At 45.3% G+C, this 20,455-nt stretch overlaps 1 protein-coding gene across 6 annotated transcripts in view; it reads right to left on the reverse strand.

Annotated features, from left to right (window-relative positions):
* Positions 1 to 20,455, reverse strand: part of LOC135528184 (histone deacetylase 7-like) — a 77,548-nt gene that overhangs the window by 22,347 nt on the left and 34,746 nt on the right. For all 6 annotated transcript variants that reach the window (XM_064957085.1, XM_064957086.1, XM_064957084.1 and 3 more), the window contains exons 3-5: positions 4,003 to 4,172; positions 3,637 to 3,724; positions 25 to 145 (exon numbers count right to left, since the gene is read on the reverse strand). In XM_064957085.1, the coding sequence (XP_064813157.1) occupies positions 25 to 145; positions 3,637 to 3,724; positions 4,003 to 4,172 (379 nt within the window). The remainder of the gene's footprint in view (positions 1 to 24; positions 146 to 3,636; positions 3,725 to 4,002; positions 4,173 to 20,455) is intronic.

The following is a 20,455-nucleotide window of genomic DNA, read 5'->3' on the forward strand; positions in this document are numbered from 1 at the left end:
ACTGAAGGTGTAAAGAGTTCTCACCTGTAGCCCACAGGGGGACCACTGAGAGGGTTGGAGCAGGTTCTTCCCAGGGCTTGTTGTTTCTGCTTCTTCAGAATGACCTCCTGGAGCTTCTGCTTCACCAGGGAACTGGCCACAGCACCTGTCAATCAACATAGATATAGAGATCATCAGACCAATCCCTACAACTACTCAGTCGAGTGTTCCACCTTTCAACAGCAACATTGTAACTGAAGTGAAAGAACGACTCATTTTTCCTGTCCAGGGCATGACATTGTAGCCAGAGTATCAAGATGAGATGGCAACATTTGGGAAAATCCCTTTCTATTTCAGTCTCCCTCTGCATGCTAGGAAGCTGTGACCATGCCGTCCCAGTGTGTGTGTGTGTGTGTGTGTGTGTGTGGAGGGGACTAGGGAGGGCATGGAGGACAGGGGGAGGTGACAGGAGGTGTCACTATTGATACGGTCAATATTGACACCGGTGCTGTTTGCACAGCTCGACTATGTTTTAACCACTGTTTTAGAGGAACTTCTTTCTCTTTCTCCAAAATGAGCTGCTCAGCTCTGTCTGTTCTGCTCTAAAAGTCAATACCGGCCCAGAAACTCCCTCCTACCGTAGCATGATAGTATTCAGTAGTATACAGTGTTCATGACTGACAGTGAAACCCCATATTGTCTTGGATGGTAGTAGGATGAGGATCTATATATAATCTGTTGGTGTGTGTGTGTGTGTGTGTGTGTGTGTGTGTGTGTGTGTGTGTGTGTGTGTGTGTGTGTGTGTGTGTGAGTGAAAGAGAGAGAGAAAGGCAACAGGAACAGTGGACTCTGTGTGAGGAGGAAGCAACACGGGATGTCTACTACCACAGCCCTCCCAGCATGCCTCAGCCCACAACATACAGAGATGAGCTGCTCTGAGCAGAGCCACAATGGTCCATTGACAGCCACTCACAGAGAACCGGGTTTGGGACCCACAGGGCAGGGGTCAAAACAACAGCACTCTACAGCTCATTCTCTCCTCTCCTCTCCTCTCCTCTCCTCTCCTCTTCTCTTCTCCTCTCTTCTCCTCTCTTCTCTTCTCCTCTCCTCTCCTCTCTCCTCTTCTCTTCTCCTCTCTTCTCCTCTCTCCTCTCCTCTTCTCTTCTCCTCTCTTCTCTTCTCTTCTCCTCTCTTCTCCTCTCTTCTCCTCTCCTCCCCTCTCCAGGGCCCTACCAGATACTGTCTGACTAGAGGAATGCTCAGAGACCTCACAGAAGTATTTATGGACATGCAAAGACAGAGCACTAAATTACTGTTTTCCTCTGCTTGTTGTAAGAGACAAGATATTTGGTGTTATTTGTGTCTAGGTGCTATTTATGATGACTCAGTCTGTTGGGAATAGACAAAAAGAAATGCCTCTCAAATCGGTGTCCCTGTCGGTTTTTGCCCAAGGCATTGTTTGGCTGTTTGGTGAGAATATTTACATTTGTAGAGTGTATGTGCATTTATCTGTGTTTATATACAGTGCCTTGTGAAAGTATTCGGCCCCCTTGAACTTTGCGACCTTTTGCCACATTTCAGGCTTCAAACATAAAGATATAAAACTGTATTTTTTTGTGAAGAATTTACAGCTCCAGGACCATTCTGGAAGAAAACCTGATGGAGTCTGCAAAAGACCTGAGACTTGGACGGAGATTTGTCTTCCAACAAGACAATGATCCAAAACATAAAGCAAAATCTACAATGGAATGGTTAAAAAATAAACATATCCAGGTGTTAGAATGGCCAAGTCAAAGTCCAGACCTGAATCCAATCGAGAATCTGTGGAAAGAACTGAAAACTGCTGTTCACAAATGCTCTCCATCCAACCTCACTGAGCTCGAGCTGTTTTGCAAGGAGGAATGGGAAAAAATTTCAGTCTCTCGATGTGCAAAACTGATAGAGACATACCCCAAGCGACTTACAGCTGTAATCGCAGCAAAAGGTGGCGCTACAAAGAATTAACTTAAGGGGGCTGAATAATTTTGCACGCCCAATTTTTCAGTTTTTGATTTGTTAAAAAAGTTTGAAATATCCAATAAATGTCGTTCCACTTCATGATTGTGTCCCACTTGTGGTTGATTCTTCACAAAAAAATACAGTTTTATATCTTTATGTTTGAAGCCTGAAATGTGTCAAAAGGTCGCAAAGTTCAAGGGGGCCGAATACTTTCGCAAGGCACTGTATGTGTGTGTGTGTGTGTGTGTGTGTGTGTGTAGGGTGTTTGTCTTGCGAAAGTGACATTGATGGATCTGTTTCACTTTACACAACATTGTGCAGAACACCAACCAATGAGGATAACAATAGGAGAGAGTGGGGTATGTTGAGCAATTTTTTGAAAATCAGCACTACATCAAAGTGAGATATAGTATTCATTATAACAAAGAACATCCCATCATGCTTAGGGTCATGTATGAAAACGCTGGGAAGGCCATTATTTTGGTTACCATGTCTATGTCCCTATAGGATGACATCCACAGGGCCCGAGTGGTCACTGAATAGTTTGATGAGCATGTAAACGATGTAAACCATATGCCACGGCCGTCTCAGTCACCAGATCTCAACCCAATTGAACACTTACGGGAGATTCTGGATCGGTGCCCGAGACACTGTTTTCCACCACCATCAACAAAACACCAAATGATGGAATTTGTCGTGGAAGAATGGTGTGGCATTCCTCCAATAGAGTTCCAGACACTTGTAGAATTTATGTTGAGGTGCATTGAAGCTGTTCTGGTTTGTGGTGCCAAACATCCTATTAAGTCACTTTGTTGGTGTTTCCTTTATTTTGGCAGTTACCTGTATGTCAAAGTTTAATTCATTGAATGGGAGTGGAATGGAATGGGAGTGGAATGGGAGTGGAATGGGAGTGGAATGGAATGGGAGTGGAATGGGAGTGGAATGGAATGGGAGTGGAATGGGAGTGGAATGGAATGGGAGTGGAATGGAATGGGAGTGGAATGGAATGGGAGTGGAATGGAATGGGAGTGGTATATTGTATATCTTAAATGTACATTCGGATTTAGATCTCTCTGCTCAATATTACCCTTCCATTTCTTGACCAGTTGTCTGGGACAGAGATGTTGTTTTCAATGTGCCAATTCATAGGCAAGTTCTCTGCACTTGAGGCTACTTAAGCTTATGAAACGGTTCTACAATATTGTTGATATGTATAGCAAGCTGATAGAGACCCCAACTGATGTACAGAACAATGTTAAAACAATCGACTTTGGTTTAGATACAAGCATCATGAAACCTTTAACCCAATACATTTGACTTGGTACAAATATAAATAAATGTACCTAACTTGCTAACCACTTTTTCCATGCTTCACAGACTCCATGAAACCATGACCTATTCCAAACGATTTGCTCACATGATTCATTGTGTGTGGTTTCCTAGAAACAAGGGGTGGCTCAACTTGACCCGCTGGCTCAACACAACCCACTCTCTCCTACTACAGTGTACAAGCATACAGGCATACCTATGCACGCACACACACACACACACACACACACACACACACACACACACACACACACACACACACACACACACACACACACACACACACACACACACACACACACACACACACACACACACAGTGAAACTCACTCTGTTGGCTCTTGTCCTTGTGCCACAGCTGCTGCAGCTCTTGCTGTTTCTCCTGCTCCTGCTCACGTCTCCGTTGTTCCATGTTAAACTGAAAGCCAACGAGACAGTCATTACAGTACGTGTGGAAACAGGAACAAGTGCCGCTCTGATCTGGGAATGTGTGACATATGGTGATGGAAAGACTTGGGCTTAATGAGTGTAAATGAGGCAAGAAAGTCATTAATACGAGCTCAAATGTATAAGAAACATTACACATGAAACATTACAGACATGTAATGCAATTTATGGGTTCCTTTCACATCAGTGTGTGTGTCGGTGTTTGGCAACAGTGTGTGCTGAGAGCAGGCCTAACGATGCAGTACGTACCCGGATGTGCTGATGCAGCTGGTGCTGGGAGAAGGTAGTGCAGGGCTGGTGGGAGAAGGGGCTGTGGAGCAGAGGAGGGTGCAGGGCCGTGCCTGAACCCGGCCGCATCACACGCTCCGTCACACGCAGGTCCATTGGGACTGACCCCAGGGGCGCCGACACCGAGGGCTCTAGGGGAGGGTGGCGAGAGAGTTGAGTTTCTCAGAAAATCAATTTCTTATTTCCAACCTCTTGACTTCAGGTCAAGTGTTTAATTACTGTACGGCAGTAACACTTGACTCCCAGAAACTGGAGGGGATAGGAGAGAGAGGTAATTTTGAGTAAAGAGAAGAGAGAGAGAAAGAGAGACGTGACAGAGAGGGAGATAAATAGACCAGAGGCACAGCCCACTCAGTGTATAGATGTGGGCTAGATGAATGTGAGCGCCGATCCCACACTGGACACCACACATACAAAAAGAATGTCTGCTGTACATATATAACACTGTCTCACAGCCTTTCCCTCACCCCTCCACTGTCTCACAGCCTTTCCCTCACCCCTCCACTGTCTCACAGCCTTTCCCTCACCCCTCCACTGTCTCACAGCCTTTCCCTCACCCCTCCACTGTCTCACAGCCTTTCCCTCACCCCTCCACTGTCTCACAGCCTTTCCCTCACCCCTCCACTGTCTCACAGCCTTTCCCTCACCCCTCCACTGTCTCACAGCCTTTCCCTCACCCCTCCACTGTCTCACAGCCTTTCCCTCACCCCTCCACTGTCTCACAGCCTTTCCCTCACCCCTCCACTGTCTCACAGCCTTTCCCTCACCCCTCCACTGTCTCACAGCCTTTCTCTCACCCCTCCACTGTCTCTCAGCCTTTCCCTCACCCCTCCACTGTCTCACAGCCTTTCCCTCACCCCTCCACTGTCTCACAGCCTTTCCCTCACCCCTCCACTGTCTCTCAGCCTTTCCCTCTCCCCTCCACTGTCTCACAGCCTTTCCCTCACCCCTCCACTGTCTCACAGCCTTTCCCTCACCCCTCCACTGTCTCACAGCCTTTCCCTCACCCCTCCACTGTCTCACAGCCTTTCCCTCACCCCTCCACTGTCTCACAGCCTTTCCCTCACCCCTCCACTGTCTCACAGCCTTTCTCTCACCCCTCCACTGTCTCACAGCCTTTCTCTCACCCCTCCACTGTCTCACAGCCTTTCTCTCACCCCTCCACTGTCTCACAGCCTTTCCCTCACCCCTCCACTGTCTCACAGCCTTTCCCTCACCCCTCCACTGTCTCACAGCCTTTCTCTCACCCCTCCACTGTCTCACAGCCTTTCTCTCACCCCTCCACTGTCTCACAGCCTTTCCCTCACCCCTCCACTGTCTCACATCCTTTCTCTCAGCCTTTCCCCCCTCCACTGTCTCACAGCCTTTCTCTCACCCCTCCACTGTCTCACAGCCTTTCCCTCACCCCTCCACTGTCTCACAGCCTTTCCCTCACCCCTCCACTGTCTCACAGCCTTTCCCTCACCCCCCTCCACTGTCTCTCAGCCTTTCCCTCACCCCTCCACTGTCTCACAGCCTTTCCCTCACCCTCCACTGTCTCACAGCCTTTCCCTCACCCCTCCACTGTCTCACAGCCTTTCCCTCACCCCTCCACTGTCTCTACAGCCTTTCCCTCACCCCTCCACTGTCTCACAGCCTTTCCCTCACCCCTCCACTGTCTCACAGCCTTTCCCTCACCCCTCCACTGTCTCACAGCCTTTCCCTCACCCCTCCACTGTCTCTACAGCCTTTCCCTCACCCCTCCACTAGCTCACAGCCTTTCCCTCTCCCCTCCACTGTCTCACAGCCTTTCCCTCACCCCTCCACTGTCTCTCTCCTCATTCTAGATTCTTCACTGACATAAATGTCTGATTTGCATGATAATCCAGGACATTTGCATTGCATGGGCGAGCCAGGGGGAAGGATTGCCTTGCCGCGCTCTACAACAGGATCCAGAACGGGGTTGGGAAAGAGCTTTTACCGCACCATGCTGACACACATGCATTCACCCTCTCACACACGGATACGGACACAGAGACTCAAAACAATTATTGACATAATTGCCAAGTCTTTGGTTGAGTTTATAACTACACACACAAAGTCTCAATTGTCTGAGGCTTTGTAAAGTGAAATGATGTACTGTACATGGCATGAAGTTTGACTTGGCCTGCTTCCAAATCCCAAGCAGCGAGAATGTTTCTGCCTTGTGTCAGGACCTGCAGGCAGTAGAACTGTCTCTCACAGCTGGGTTGAGGAGGGTGTGGAGTGACTGAGGGTGAGATAGATATATTCTATAGCCTACAACACTGCTGTGGTGTGTAGTGTGCAGTGCCTGTGCATGTGTGTGAGGAGAAAAGCCTCCTTCGTACACACTGATATAGCCAGCTGTGTACTCTCACATCCAGAATGGGAACAACAGATGATGTGATTCATGCCTCAGTTTGGACGCCCGTGGAAACCCAAGGGCTGTTTGCAGGCCCTCACAGTGCACAGCCAGCTGGGGACAGCGTCAACATATACTGTATCATTACACAAACACTTCATTGTTCACCCGACGAGCATTATTACTGTTTAACTAAATCAATCACTCCCTACTGCTAATGAGAGAGAACCAACAAAAGTGTGTTTATCTAGGAATGAAAGATGAGCTTTTCACAATCCTATTGTAGGAATGAAAACGGGCTGATGAGATTGGTGTGTGTGTGTGTGTGTGTGTGTGTGTGTGTGTGTGTGTGTGTGTGTGTGTGTGTGTGTGTGTGTGTGTGTGTGCTGCAGTGTGTTTTTCTGTGTAAACATGAATGCAGGCATTGCAAACGCGATGGGGGGAAGCCTTCTGATGGACATTTTTGTCTTTTAAAGTCCAGTTGGTGTTTGTGTATAAATGCGGCCGTAACAACCGGCCACAACATCTACTGACACAGCCCTCTGCTTAAGGCCTCCATATTAGGAGGCTGGAGAGGAGGAAGGCGAAAAGCTTGACAGAGGCTGCATGAATGTCATCGATGTTTGGAATTATTAAATACCTTCTTGACGAGGAGTCAACAGGCTCTCTGTTTGCATCCCAATTGACACCCTACTCCCTAAATAGTGCACTACTTTTGTGCATAATATAGGGACTAGTGATCTATTTAGGAGACGCTGACCAGAGTCTGACAAATGAGGAGGAACAAGTGGATTATTCCAGGAACGTAACATCAGCGACTCTTAAAAGGAAACAAAGGGGACCAGTCATCAGCAGAAAACACCAGCACCTTTTCTGTTTGCATCTCCCTCCCACCGCCAGCTATATTTAGAGACAACATTCACCTGTACAAGCCTCGTTTTCACCAGACTCTCCATCACCTTTCGTTTCCACAGTAATGGAACCCACTGGGAAAGGGGATGAGGATGTGAGTGAGAGAGTGTTTGCCTGTGTGTGTGTGTGTGTTTGCCTGTGTGTGTGTGTGTGTGTGTGTGTGTGTATGTATGTATGTATGTATGTATGTATGTATGTATGTATGTATGTATGTATGTATGTATGTATGTATGTATGTATGTATATATATATAGATATAGATATATATAAATATATTTGCCTGTCTGTGTTGTGAAAAAGATACCCTGTTTGTCTGAAATATGAAACTGGCTGATGGACAAACTCATAACAATGTCAAACAAATGTGAGCAGGGCTGCACATAGAAATGCACAGTCTGTTTTTATGTCTGTCTGAGGAAGACTCAGTGGAAGAAAAACATGAGTGTAGCATCTTAACCATTACAGTACAACAGACAGAGGTTGTGTCCTGAATGGCACCCTAATCCCACGTTTGACTAGAGCCCTAAGGGCTTGGCTCAAAAATAGTGCACTATATCACATTACAGCCTAAGTCATGGTGTCTGTGATCTGATGGGCTGTGAAGTCATGGTGTCTGTGATCTGATGGGCTGTGAAGTCATGGTCTCTGTGATCTGATGGGCTGTGAAGTCATGGTCTCTGTGATCTGATAGGCTGTGATGTGATTATGAAGTCATCTCTGTGTTCTGATAGGCTGTGATGTGATGATGAAGTCATCTCTGTGCTCTGATAGGCTGTGATGTGATGATGAAGTCATCTCTGTGCTCTGATAGGCTGTGATGTGATGATGAAGTCATGGTCTCTGTGCTCTGATTGGCTGTGATGTGATGATGAGATGTGGTTATTGAAGCCTGGTTCCATGCTGGCCTGAGGGATAATGAGTTCAACCGAACAATGAACAGACAGAAGACAAGGAGTCTCTCCTCCTCCTCTCGCCTTCCCCAGAATATTGTTCTCCGCTCTGGACTGGTTATACCAGTATGGCCAGTGTGTACGGGAACCTCTCTCCCTCTGGTCCCTCCTCCAGATTAGGCAGAACACAGAATGACTGATTGAGTGAGTATGAAACCACGCCTTTCTGTAACTAGACACCCTTTACCTCGTATAACCTCTACCACTCCACTCATCAGTTGACATGATCATTCTGCATGGAGAAGTTATGTGTACAGTACCATAACTGTAGTATGAAGTTGGAGTACACACATCCCCCCCCAAAAAAAAACAACAACATGTCAACTGCTGACATTTGTATCCTCTGAATAGGGTTAGAAAAAGGGGGAAAGCGTAGGGAACAGACAGTGGTGACACTATCAACACTATAGTCTGTGTTGATGGAGGCTGAGCTGGAGCTGAGTGACGTCCTCTGTGGTCAGGTCTGCTAGGAGAGAAAGGAAACTGGAACAATGGAAGCCAAAGTGTCAGAGTAAATCTCAGGCCCGGCTCCACAGAGAGAGAGCGGGGCAGACCGGCTGGGCCTCTAAATTAGGCGTCTCAAAATAAAAAGGCCAACAAAACAGGAAGTATTGACCAAGTGACATCTGCTCCAATTGGGTCAGACGCCTCCCCCTGCCTCCCTCCCTCCCCTACCTCCTTTTGTTTATGCTGACTGGACTGGAGCCTCTAATTGGCATGTCCACATCTATTTTGGGGTGGGAGGAATGTTTTTTTCAGGCTCTGCTGCTAATTTCTATGGTGACTTTTGTTTTTCCTCCTCATCAGAGGTCCTGTCCATCGGCCCAGAGGATATGTAGCACAAACAACATCCTCCGGGGATAATGTATTGAATATGTATGCGCATAATGTGTATAAAGTTTTTTTTAAAGGAACCTTTCTGAAAATATACATGTATTTGTTAATGCAAAAGGTGTGTGTGTGTGTGTGTGTGTCTGAGTGTGCAAACAGTCCTTAGGGCCTGTAGATAAGCCTTGTCACTCTGCATACACTAAAAGATTGATGACAGTCCACAGAATGGTGCCAGTGGCGACACCCAGGAATACAACAATTGTCTGCAACTAGGGTTGCAAAGGGTCGAAAATGTTCCGGTAAATGTCCCAGGAATATGAATTAATATGAATTAAATGAATCCAAAAAAGTTAGCTTATAACAATTAACCTTTTTTGTGGGATACACATATGGCAATTCTAGGTCTTGTCGCATATTTTGGATAAACTAACCCCAATTCAATGGAATTGCAACCCTCTGCATGCACAGTGCATTCTTCCATCACATGTACAGCTGATTCTCAAGATCTTGCACACTATTGAGCCCACACTACTACACTGTCTGAGCCAAGGACTACATGCTTTCTGGTAAGTTTTGATTACAATACTGGGTGGGGTGAATATATTTTATACGACATACATGATTTTTTGTTAACAAGTAAATAGTAGCCAACAGCAAAGTGTGTTTAAATCATTTTACAATTTCTGCTAGTTAGTTTTTGCTACCATGTGGGTTTTAGCTTGCTTGAGCCTGCTAACTGAGGAGTATTAATTCACCTGTTTCCATACATGTTTAATTTTAAAACATGTATCTTACAAAGGAGTTGTTTAATCTAACTGCTTAACTATTTATCTGTATTTATTTTTTGTCATTTTTTTCTAATCTTTACAGGAAAACGCCACGGAAACTATCTGATGTGTGGAGACATTTCACTGCAGCTAATGTAGAAGGAAAAGCTGTGTACATTTGCAAATACGGTGCCAAATCATATGTGAAGAATGCAACAAAGATGCAGAATCATCTGGCCAAGTGCATAAAGTTACCTCAGTGCTCACAACAAGCAACCTGACAAAAGTCCCTCTACTTCTATTCGAGGTGAAAATGAGGAATCAGACACCTTATTGATAGCAACAGCTCATGGTCCTCCTGGAATCAGAAGTGTTTTGGACTCAATGGAGGAACGTAGTCAGAGAAATGCTGATGAATGTCTTGCTTGAGCTGTGTATGCAACTATTCACCTCTGATGCTCACAGGCAATGTGTATTGGAAGAGATTTCTGAATGTTCTCCGCCCAGCATACACCCCTCCAACCAGACATGCTTTACCTACTAATTTTCTGGATGCAGAGTTCAACAGAGTTCAAGTGAAGGTCAAGCAAATCATAGAGAAAGCAGACTGTATTACTATCATCTCTGATAGGTGGTCGAATGTTTGTGAGCAAGGAAAAATTAACTACATCATCTCCACCCCTCAACCAGTATTCTACAAGAGCACAGACACAAGGAACAACAGACAAACCGGTCTCTACATTGCAGATGAGCTGAAGGAAGTCATCAATGACCTTGGACCACAGATGGTATTTGCACTGGTGACAGACAACGCTGCGAACATGAAGGCTGCTTGGTCTAAAGTGGAGGAGTCCTACCCTCACATCACACCCATTGGCTGTGCTGCTTATGTATTGAAACTGCTCCTCAAGGACATCATGGCATTGAAAACAATGGATACACTCTACAAGAGAGCCAAGGAAATGGTTAGGTATTTGAAGGGTCATCAAGTTATAGCAGCAATCTACCTCACCAAGCAAAGTGAGAAGAATAAGAGCACCACATTGAAGCTGCCCAGCAACACCCGTTGGGGTGGTGTTGTCATCCTGTTTGAGTCTCCTCGAGGGGAAGGAGTCTCTCCAAGAAATGGCCATTTCACAGTCTGTCGATATGGACAGCCCCATCAAGAGCATCCTCCTGGATGATGTATTTTTGGAGAGAGTGGTAAGTAGCCTGAAACCTATAGCAGTAGCCATTGCACATATTGAGTGAGACAATGCCATCCTGTCTGATGTTCAGACTCTGCTTGCAGATGTAAGAGATGAAATCCGTACTGCCCTGCCCACTTCCTTGTTGCTCCCACAAGAGAAAACTGCAGTTCTGAAATACATCAAAAAGCACGAAGACTTCTGCCTGAAGCCCATACATGCTGCAGCGTACATGTTGGACCCCAAGTATGCTGGCAAGAGCATCCTGTCTGGTGCAGAGATCAACAAGGCCTATGGTGTCATCACTACCGTGTCTCGCCTCCTTGGCCTGGATGAGAGCAAGGTTCTTGGCAGTCTGGCGATGTACACTTCCAAACAAGGGCTTTGGGATGGAGATGCAATATGGCAGTCGTGCCAACATATCTAATCAGCCACCTGGTGGAAGGGACTTTGTGGATCTGAGGCTCTTTCCCCTGTTGCCTCCATCATCCTCCAAATCCCACCAACATCAGTCGCCTCGGAGCACAACTGGTCCTTGTTTGGGAACAGACACACCAAAGCACATAACAGGCTGACCAATATAAGGGTTGAAAAATTGGTGACCATCCGGGCAAATTTGAGGCTTTTTGAGCCTGACAACGAGCCATCCTCAACAAGGTTGGAAAGTGACAGTGAAGATGAGACCTCAGAGTCTGATGTTCAAGAGGTGGACATTGAGAAGGTCCAGGAAGAAGACATGGAAGCCTGAGAGGAAGACAACCAAAGCTTTAGTTTCTAGACTATCATTTTACAGATGTATGTTGAAAACGTTTTTGGGAGATGCGATGGATCATTGGGGATCATTCAATATTCCCTTTCTTTTGTTGTTCAGTGAAATCATCCCATGTGAAAAGTCAACTAATTTAATTGGAGTTCAAGTTGTAACTATATAGTTTTTTTTCTATTGGAATGATTTAATCATTTGCAATTCTGTCTACTTATGATACGGTATAAGGTTTATGTTTCTGTCTCCACATGATATGGTAAATATATCCAATGCAAAAAACATCTACATTTAAATGGTATTAATATTAATTTGAATATATTTCCATTAATTCCCACAGAACGTTTCCACCTCTGAATATTCCCCAAAATGTGCAACCCTATCTACAACACACTATCTATCACCACCGTATCCTCTGGTCTACATTCAGTCTGCATCAATTCTCCAACCGTCTCTTTTCCAAAAATATATATATTTTTTTTAATAAAGAATTTATTCCATGAAGGCAGTACAAAAGCCCTACACTTGGCCAAGCTTAAAACACAAGTCAAGTTACTGAGTGGAAAGGTTCACCTACATTATGAGCAATTTCCTAGTCATGCAGGTTCAGTTCCTTTACACTCTGTGACCATGTCTGAATAATTGCATTAGAAATAGAAGGCATTTTGAGTATGCGAAAATAAAGTTTTATAGTTCATGAAAATGTCAAAACTTGAGTATGCTTTAAATGCCTACTCATTTCGTCTTTTCATGGAGTAGAATTCGCTGCACCCTACTGAGGAAGATACTTGTTTCCGGGCTCATGTGTTTGACGACAGCTGATAATCACATATGGTGACTGGCTGTAGAAAATGTAACCAACGGAATAAACGCAGTTACGCATTAGATGATTCATTTGGTTCTACTAAACAGTACGTTTTAAATAGTATGCAGTATGATTAGTACAAAGTATGTATGCAGTTTCAGTAAGTAGTAGACAAGACAGATTTCGGACTTAACCGGTCTCTGCAAGACTGCCAGAAGCTTAAAGTATTCCCTTTGAACTTCCTGAGACATAATTAAACAGAGAAGAAATGAGAGGAGAGGAAAGGGGAAAGAGGTCACAGCAGGGGGATTGTTATGACAACCTGACACCCCTGAGAAAGTCCCCCCCCCCTCCCTGAGCCTCCACTGAGGCATCTCAAACACGCTCCCTCCTAAAAGGGGATATGCCACAGCGTTATTATGATCCCAACCTCAATATGTGTGTGTGTTCCACTACTGAGGAGGAGTCTTTCACCATCTCTCAGTACAAGTGCAACTCAACACCTCCTTCCATCTTCTCTCTTCCTGCAGGCCCTCCTGTCGCTGCGGTGTGTGTGTTTAGTGCGCGAGGTCAACCCTGCTGCGCAGCATGGCTTGCCATTCCTGTCTGCAGTGTAGGATTGCCTGCAGTTAGCTGTGCTCTATGTACTTCTAGGAGCTGCCCGTTTCCAACATGTGGATACATAACGGAGTTGTTCCTGCCATATACAAAGGTCACCTCTATTCAATTTCTAGGATACCACATCACTTGTTGGTACATCAGGTAACATAGCTCTGGAGTAAACTTGAGGACCTAACGCATACTAAATATGCATACAAAATAGCGGCATTCTTTATAATTGTAATTGAATGCGGTTGTTAATAATAGAAGCCCGTCTATCAGGCCTCATTAGTCCACCTCATTTTCGAACTCATTTAAAACACGGAAGCCAAACGTGGAAACTATAGATACAACTTCTTCCATGCTGGCGCATTATCATACTTCATATGCGCGCCACCAGAAATCCCTGCATGAGCATGTTTCTGTTAACTGATACACCATAACAAAATACACCATATTACTGTCCTGCTAATGTGCCTGGACCTTGTAGGCTAAACATCCGAGAAAACCTCCAAAACGGATTCAAATGGTTGCCCAATCAGGCAGGCTAGATGCAGTTATTTTGAAATTAATATGCATTCAATATGCCAGGCTTTTGAACGGTTATTCAAATATCATAGGCTATTCACTGCAGTTTACAGTCTAGACTAGTGTTTTGTACTTACTTGAAAACAACAATAACATTCTTCATTACATTGTGTTGTTATTGTAGTCTAGGTAGGATACATTTCGTGTCCCTAAAAAACTGAAACAATAGGGTAGCTTTTCGAGCTGCGTAACCCGCGGGGACTGGGACTTGGACTGGGACTTGGAGGGAGCGCAGCCTCAGGAGCGCACATACTGTAGGCTAACTATGATCCGACAGCCTAAACCTTTTTTTCTCTCGCGGTGTAAATTGACTGGATATTTTCACTGCAATATCAAGCCTAACATTGAGCTTATGAATTATGGGCTAACATGCATAAACTTCTATCTTAGGCTATATCTCGAGCCTGTGTCTCTTAATTGTTCTGTTGTGCATTTACGCACATGTCCTCTCCGCTGCCACAGCTATTCCTTTTAAATCTTGTAGAGGGGCATAAAAAGCCAGACAACAAAAGCTTGTTTGACACTTATTTTTGACGTATTTTCTTTAGCCTACTAATAGCCTATTGGACGAGAGATGGACGCTCGCTTGCTGAATGTAAAATAGGCTACAGCATTAACAGGCAGGGGGAGTTGGAGAGGAAAGGCCCATATGTTCCTATATTAGGCCTTAACACGGGGCTACATCCTGACAAAAATAGACATACACCATATGAGTGGCCTGCTAATGCACCTTTCTGGACTGTTGAGAATAGACCCAAACTGAACCCAATGGTTGCATGACTAGGTCTAGTCTGTTGGCCTAAGCAGTTATTTCAGCATGACACAAAACAGGACTTATGAGCAGTTATTTCAATGAGCCTACATCACTGAAGTTTACAGTCTATGGAGAATAACTGTGTATTCACTTCATAACACTAATACATTCCTCATTGAACTGTGTTGTTGAAGCACATGCATAATCGTTTTGTCTACAAACCTTGGCCTAGGTTTATCCTGTTGCCGTGTCACTTTATCCCCACCTAATACCTATATGTACTGTGCATATCTACCTCAAAATCCTAATACCCCTGCACATGGACTTGGTACTACTACCCGATGTATATAGTCAATCTAGCATTGCTCGTGTTACTATTTTTTAAATATGATTTAAAAAAAATGGTATTCTTCATTGTTGAGAAGGGCCTGCTCGTAAGGGCTCGTAAGAAAGCATTTCACTGTTGGTCTACACCTATTTTACGAAACATGTAACAATTAAAATTTGATTTGAGATCTGCCATTTCATAATCTGGTTTCTTATTTTTCATGCACTTTGACAGGCAATTATTTTGCCTATTGCCCTAATATCTAGGTAATATTTAGCTACTGAATGGTCTAATATCTAGCTAATATTTAGCTACTGAATGGTCTAATATCTAGCTAATATTTAGCTTCTTACTTTGGCTACACATCGCTAGCCTCGCTTTTCCAGCTGTTCCGTGAGCAAGCCCCTCCGCAATAGGCCATTCCTCTTCTCATAACATCCCAGGAAAAGATATAGATTACAAAAGCTATCGGACATTTATTTTGATCATGTTTTATTCTAGACCTAATAGCCTATTCGGGGAAATGAGAAGGCTTGCTCTTGCTAATTGCTGAATGTAAAACAGACTTACATCATAGGAAATGCATTTCAGGGAAAGTTAAGGAGAGAAAGTGCATTGGTGTGATCACTATTGGCCCGTTATGATAACATTGTTCCACTGATGCATTGCAAATAGTGCACAGGACAGACAGAGGTGAGCACTGTAAAAAAGAAGACCCAAAGAAATTGACAACCATTAGAAAAATGGAAATCACTTGCAAACCACTTGAGCAACGAGGCAATGGCCTTATGTAGGCCGAAGAGATGCGCAGAGACAACAGTGTTCGTTGTCGAATTGCTCCATTGAAAAACGAGTTACTATATTATTCTCATTATGCCTACATGTACATTGAAGTATTATTTGCAGTTGTCACCATGACAATGAACACACCTTGAAAGCACTGAACGTCTGAACCACTATCTGTGCGTTAGTCCTCATGAATGGTTTTGTGTTGTCTAATAGCAGCATGTACCATGTCTTGATTAGTTTGATTAACAGGTGTAGGACTGTATAACGATAAACTATTAACTTTCCTCTAGTGTGGATGTTCACCAACGTTTTATAGCCATTTTATAGCCTCTTGTTTATCATCATCGTTATAGTTATTGACTTGGTTAAAGACCCGGGCCTTAACACTGACACAAACCCAACTAACTTGAATTAAATAAATGTAGAATTAGACTTATACACCTACAGTATACATGTTTACTTGACTGTTATACTCTATAAATGTACTCTTTCAAAACATTTACACTGGCAAGTTTGCCACCAGTGTGCTGCTGTAGGAAAGTCAAGCGGAAGTCGAATCTATCACTTCCGTTGTTTGGCTGTGCCCATAGCAACGTTCGAAAATGAGGTGGATTGCTCAGTCAGGGTAGGTAGTCAAAAAAAGTAAAATTATAATATTTGTCCCATGCTTCGTAAACAACAGGTTTAGACTAATAGTGAAATGCTTGCTTATGGGCCTTTCCCAACATTGCAGAGAGAAAGAAAATAGAGTTAAAAGTTATAATAAACACACAATGAGTAACTTGGCTATATACACAGGGTAGGAGGTAATGGAAGTAGATATGTACATATAACTAGGAATAAAGGGACAGATACTGAACAGTAGCAGCAGCGGATGTGATGAGTCAAACAAAAAGTGCAAAAAAGTGTCAAGCAGATGGTTAAATAGTTAACCAATAGCTACCCGGACTAACTATTTAACAGTCTTATGACTTGGGGGTAGAAGCTGTTCAGGGTCCTGTTGGTTCCAGACAAGTCACTAGTCTCCTCCATGTCCTGTCAGTCCTCTCCTCCATTCTCTTCCCCTCTCCTCCATTCTCTTCCCCTCTCCTCCATTCTCTTCCCCTCTCCTCCATTCTCTTCCCCTCTCCTGCATTCTCTTCCCCTCTCCTGCATTCTCTTCCCCTCTCCTCCATTCTCTTCACCTCTCCTGCATTCTCTTCTCCTCTCCTCCATTCTCTTCCCCTCTCCTCCATTCTCTTCCCCTCTCCCCCATCTTTTCACCTCCCCTCCATTCTCTTCCCCTCTCCTCCATTCTCTTCCCCTCTCCTGCATTCTCTTCCCCTCTCCTCCATTCTCTTCCCTCTCCTCCATTCTCTTCCCCTCTCCTCCATTCTCTTCCCCTCTCCTCCATTCTCTTCCCCTCTCCTGCATTCTCTTCCCCTCTCCTCCATTCTCTTCCCCTCTCCTCCATTCTCTTCCCCTCTCCTCCATTCTCTTCCCCTCTCCTGCATTCTCTTCCCCTCTCCTCCATTCTCTTCCCTCTCCTCCATTCTCTTCCCCTCTCCTCCATTCTCTTCCCCTCTCCTCCATTCTCTTCCCCTCTCCTGCATTCTCTTCCCCTCTCCTCCATTCTCTTCCCTCTCCTCCATTCTCTTCCCCTCTCCTCCATTCTCTTCCCCTCTCCTGCATTCTCTTCCCCTCTCCTCCATTCTCTTCCCCTCTCCTCCATTCTCTTCCCCTCTCCTCCATTCTCTTCCCCTCTCCTCCATTCTCTTCCCCTCTCCTCCATTCTCTTCCCTCTCCTGCATTCTCTTCCCCTCTCCTCCATTCTCTTCCCCTCTCCTCCATTCTCTTCCCCTCTCCTGCATTCTCTTCCCCTCTCCTCCATTCTCTTCCCCTCTCCTCCATTCTCTTCCCCTCTCCTCCATTCTCTTCCCCTCTCCTCCATTCTCTTCCCCTCTCCTGCATTCTCTTCCCCTCTCCTCCATTCTCTTCCCCTCTCCCCCATCTTTTCACCTCCCCTCCATTCTCTTCCCCTCTCCTCCATTCTCTTCCCCTCTCCCCCATCTTTTCACCTCCCCTCCATTCTCTTCCCCTCTCCTCCATTCTCTTCCCCTCTCCTGCATTCTCTTCCCCTCTCCTCCATTCTCTTCCCCTCTCCTGCATTCTCTTCCCCTCTCCTGCATTCTCTTCCCCTCTCCTCCATTCTCTTCCCCTCTCCTCCTTTCCCTTCCCCTCTCCTCCATTCTCTTCCCCTCTCCTCCATTCTCTTCCCCTCTCCTCCATTCTCTTCCCCTCTCCTCCATTCTCTTCCCCTCTCCTCCATTCTCTTCCCCTCTCCTGCATTCTCTTCCTCTCCTGCATTCTCTTCCCCTCTCCTGCATTCTCTTCCCCTCTCCTGCATTCTCTTCCCCTCTCCTCCATTCTCTTCCCCTCTCCTCCTTTCCCTTCCCCTCTCCTCCATTCTCTTCCCCTCTCCTCCATTCTCTTCCCCTCTCCTCCATTCTCTTCCCCTCTCCTCCATTCTCTTCCCCTCTCCTCCATTCTCTTCCCCTCTCCTCCATTCTCTTCCCCTCTCCTGCATTCTCTTCCCCTCTCCTGCATTCTCTTCCCCTCTCCTCCATTCTCTTCCCCTCTCCTCCATTCTCTTCCCCTCTCCTCCATTCTCTTCCCCTCTCCTCCATTCTCTTCCCCTCTCCTCCATTCTCTTCCCCTCTCCTGCATTCTCTTCCCTCTCCTGCATTCTCTTCCCCTCTCCTCCATTCTCTTCCCCTCTCCTCCATTCTCTTCCCCTCTCCTCCATTCTCTTCCCCTCTCCTCCATTCTCTTCCCCTCTCCTCCATTCTCTTCCCCTCTCCTCCATTCTCTTCCCCTCTCCTCCATTCTCTTCCCCTCTCCTGCATTCTCTTCCCCTCTCCCCCATCTTTTCACCTCCCCTCCCATCTCTATGAGCTGTAGCAGTAGGACAGAGACAGATAGGTGAGATAGGACAAAGGTTGACAGAGAGCAGAACAGCAGAGCAGAGTAGCAGTATGTAGACTTCCTCTGCTGGGTAAATATGTCTGGAATTACAGCAGGAATGTTAATCATGGCCCGGCGTATCTATCAACCTCTCACTAATACAAACTTGTAGAACATCCCTCCAAAACAATGTGAGCACATAGGGAGTTTGGGAAATCATTGTTGAATAGAGTGTTGCTAATAAAAAATATATGAGTTGTGTTTTCATGGAACTCGAATCCAACAAACACTGGGGTCAAAATGAAAAGTTGACTCTTGTGATGAGAGTTTGAGCCAGAATCAAGAGAAACAAGTTCAGATTGATACCAGAGATAAGTACTGTGGAGAAAAAACAATATAAACAAGCCCAAAATAACCAGCTGTGGAATAACAGAGACATTGTATGTGGCCCTTTCTGTGAATGGTTTATCCCAGGCTGGCGTGCGTGCGTGTGTGTGTGTGTGTGTGACTGGTATAGTGTGATGTGATCCTATCCGGCCAGCTCATTTGTTTGTGTGGGAGGACAGATGTGCCAGAGAGCTATCTATGGACTACCAATGGAAGGTGTGCTTCCAGTCCTCATCGTTATGGAAATCACCTGAGACCTACCTCTCTCTCTCTGTGTGTGTGTGTTGCCTAATTGAAGCCGACCATAATGACGTGCCTGTGGACTGAGATCTTCCTCCTTCCATGGTGCTGATTCAATATCATGTGCTTCCTTACCTCCTTCACTAGTCTTCAATTCCTCAGTCAGTCAGACCTGCTTTCCCAGGGCCTAGTCCTCTGAAGTGGAAGTAACTAGTTACAGCACTCCAGATACATCATCAAGCCTAGACTTACTGAAAATGGTCCAAGGTTCATGTATAATAACTTATACAGTTTATGAATTAGTATAGGAGAGTAGAAAGACTGCTCTCTCTCTCTCTGAGTGGAATCTGATTGAAGCAGCTCTGAGAGTGAGCGAGAGAGAGAGAGAGAGAGAGAGAGAGAGAGAGAGAGAGAGAGAGAGAGAGAGAGAGAGAGAGAGAGAGAGAGAGAGAGAGAGAGAGAGAGAGAGAGAGAGAGAGAGAGAGAAAGAGAGAGAGAGAGAGAGAGAGAGAGAGAGAGAGAGAGAGAGAGAGAGAGAGAGAGAGAGAGAGAGAGAGAGAGAGAAAGAGAGAGAGAGAGAGAGAGAGAGAGAGAGAGAGAGAGAGAGAGAGAGAGAGAGAGAGAGAGAGAGAGAGAGAGAGAGAGAGAGAGAGAGAGAGAGAGAGAGAGAAAGAGAGAGAGAGAGAGAGAGAGAGAGAGAGAGAGAGAGAGAGAGAGAGAGAGAGAAAGAGAGAGAGAGAAAAGAGAGAGAGAGAGAGAGAGAGAGAGAGAGAGAGAGAGAGAGAGAGAGAGAGAGAGAGAGAGAGAGAGAGAGAGATCAGCATGGAAAAGTTGTGTAACATGCTCAACATACACGGTGAAGTAGACCTGTCCACAGTGGCTGACTGCTCCAAGGAAATACAGGGACCCGTTTAAATACCGAATAGAAGCAGGGACTCTCTGTAACTCCTCAGCTGAGCCAAGTACATCTTGCTATTCGTAGATGGTGTTCATAAACAGGTGTAGACTATCAGTGAAATGATTTCTCACGGGCCCGTCTCAACAATGCAGATCATTTTTTATGAATTTAAAAAATAATAACATACAAATATTAACGAGGAATAAATACACAATGAGTAAAGATAACTTGCCATTTGTTTTTGTGTGACTCTCTTTCTTTGTGGGCCAGTGGATTGACAGTGGAGCGGAGGTTAATGTATACTTCTGTC

Source organism: Oncorhynchus masou, chromosome 33, assembly GCF_036934945.1.
Source record: "Oncorhynchus masou masou isolate Uvic2021 chromosome 33, UVic_Omas_1.1, whole genome shotgun sequence".
Taxonomy (NCBI): domain Eukaryota; kingdom Metazoa; phylum Chordata; class Actinopteri; order Salmoniformes; family Salmonidae; genus Oncorhynchus; species Oncorhynchus masou.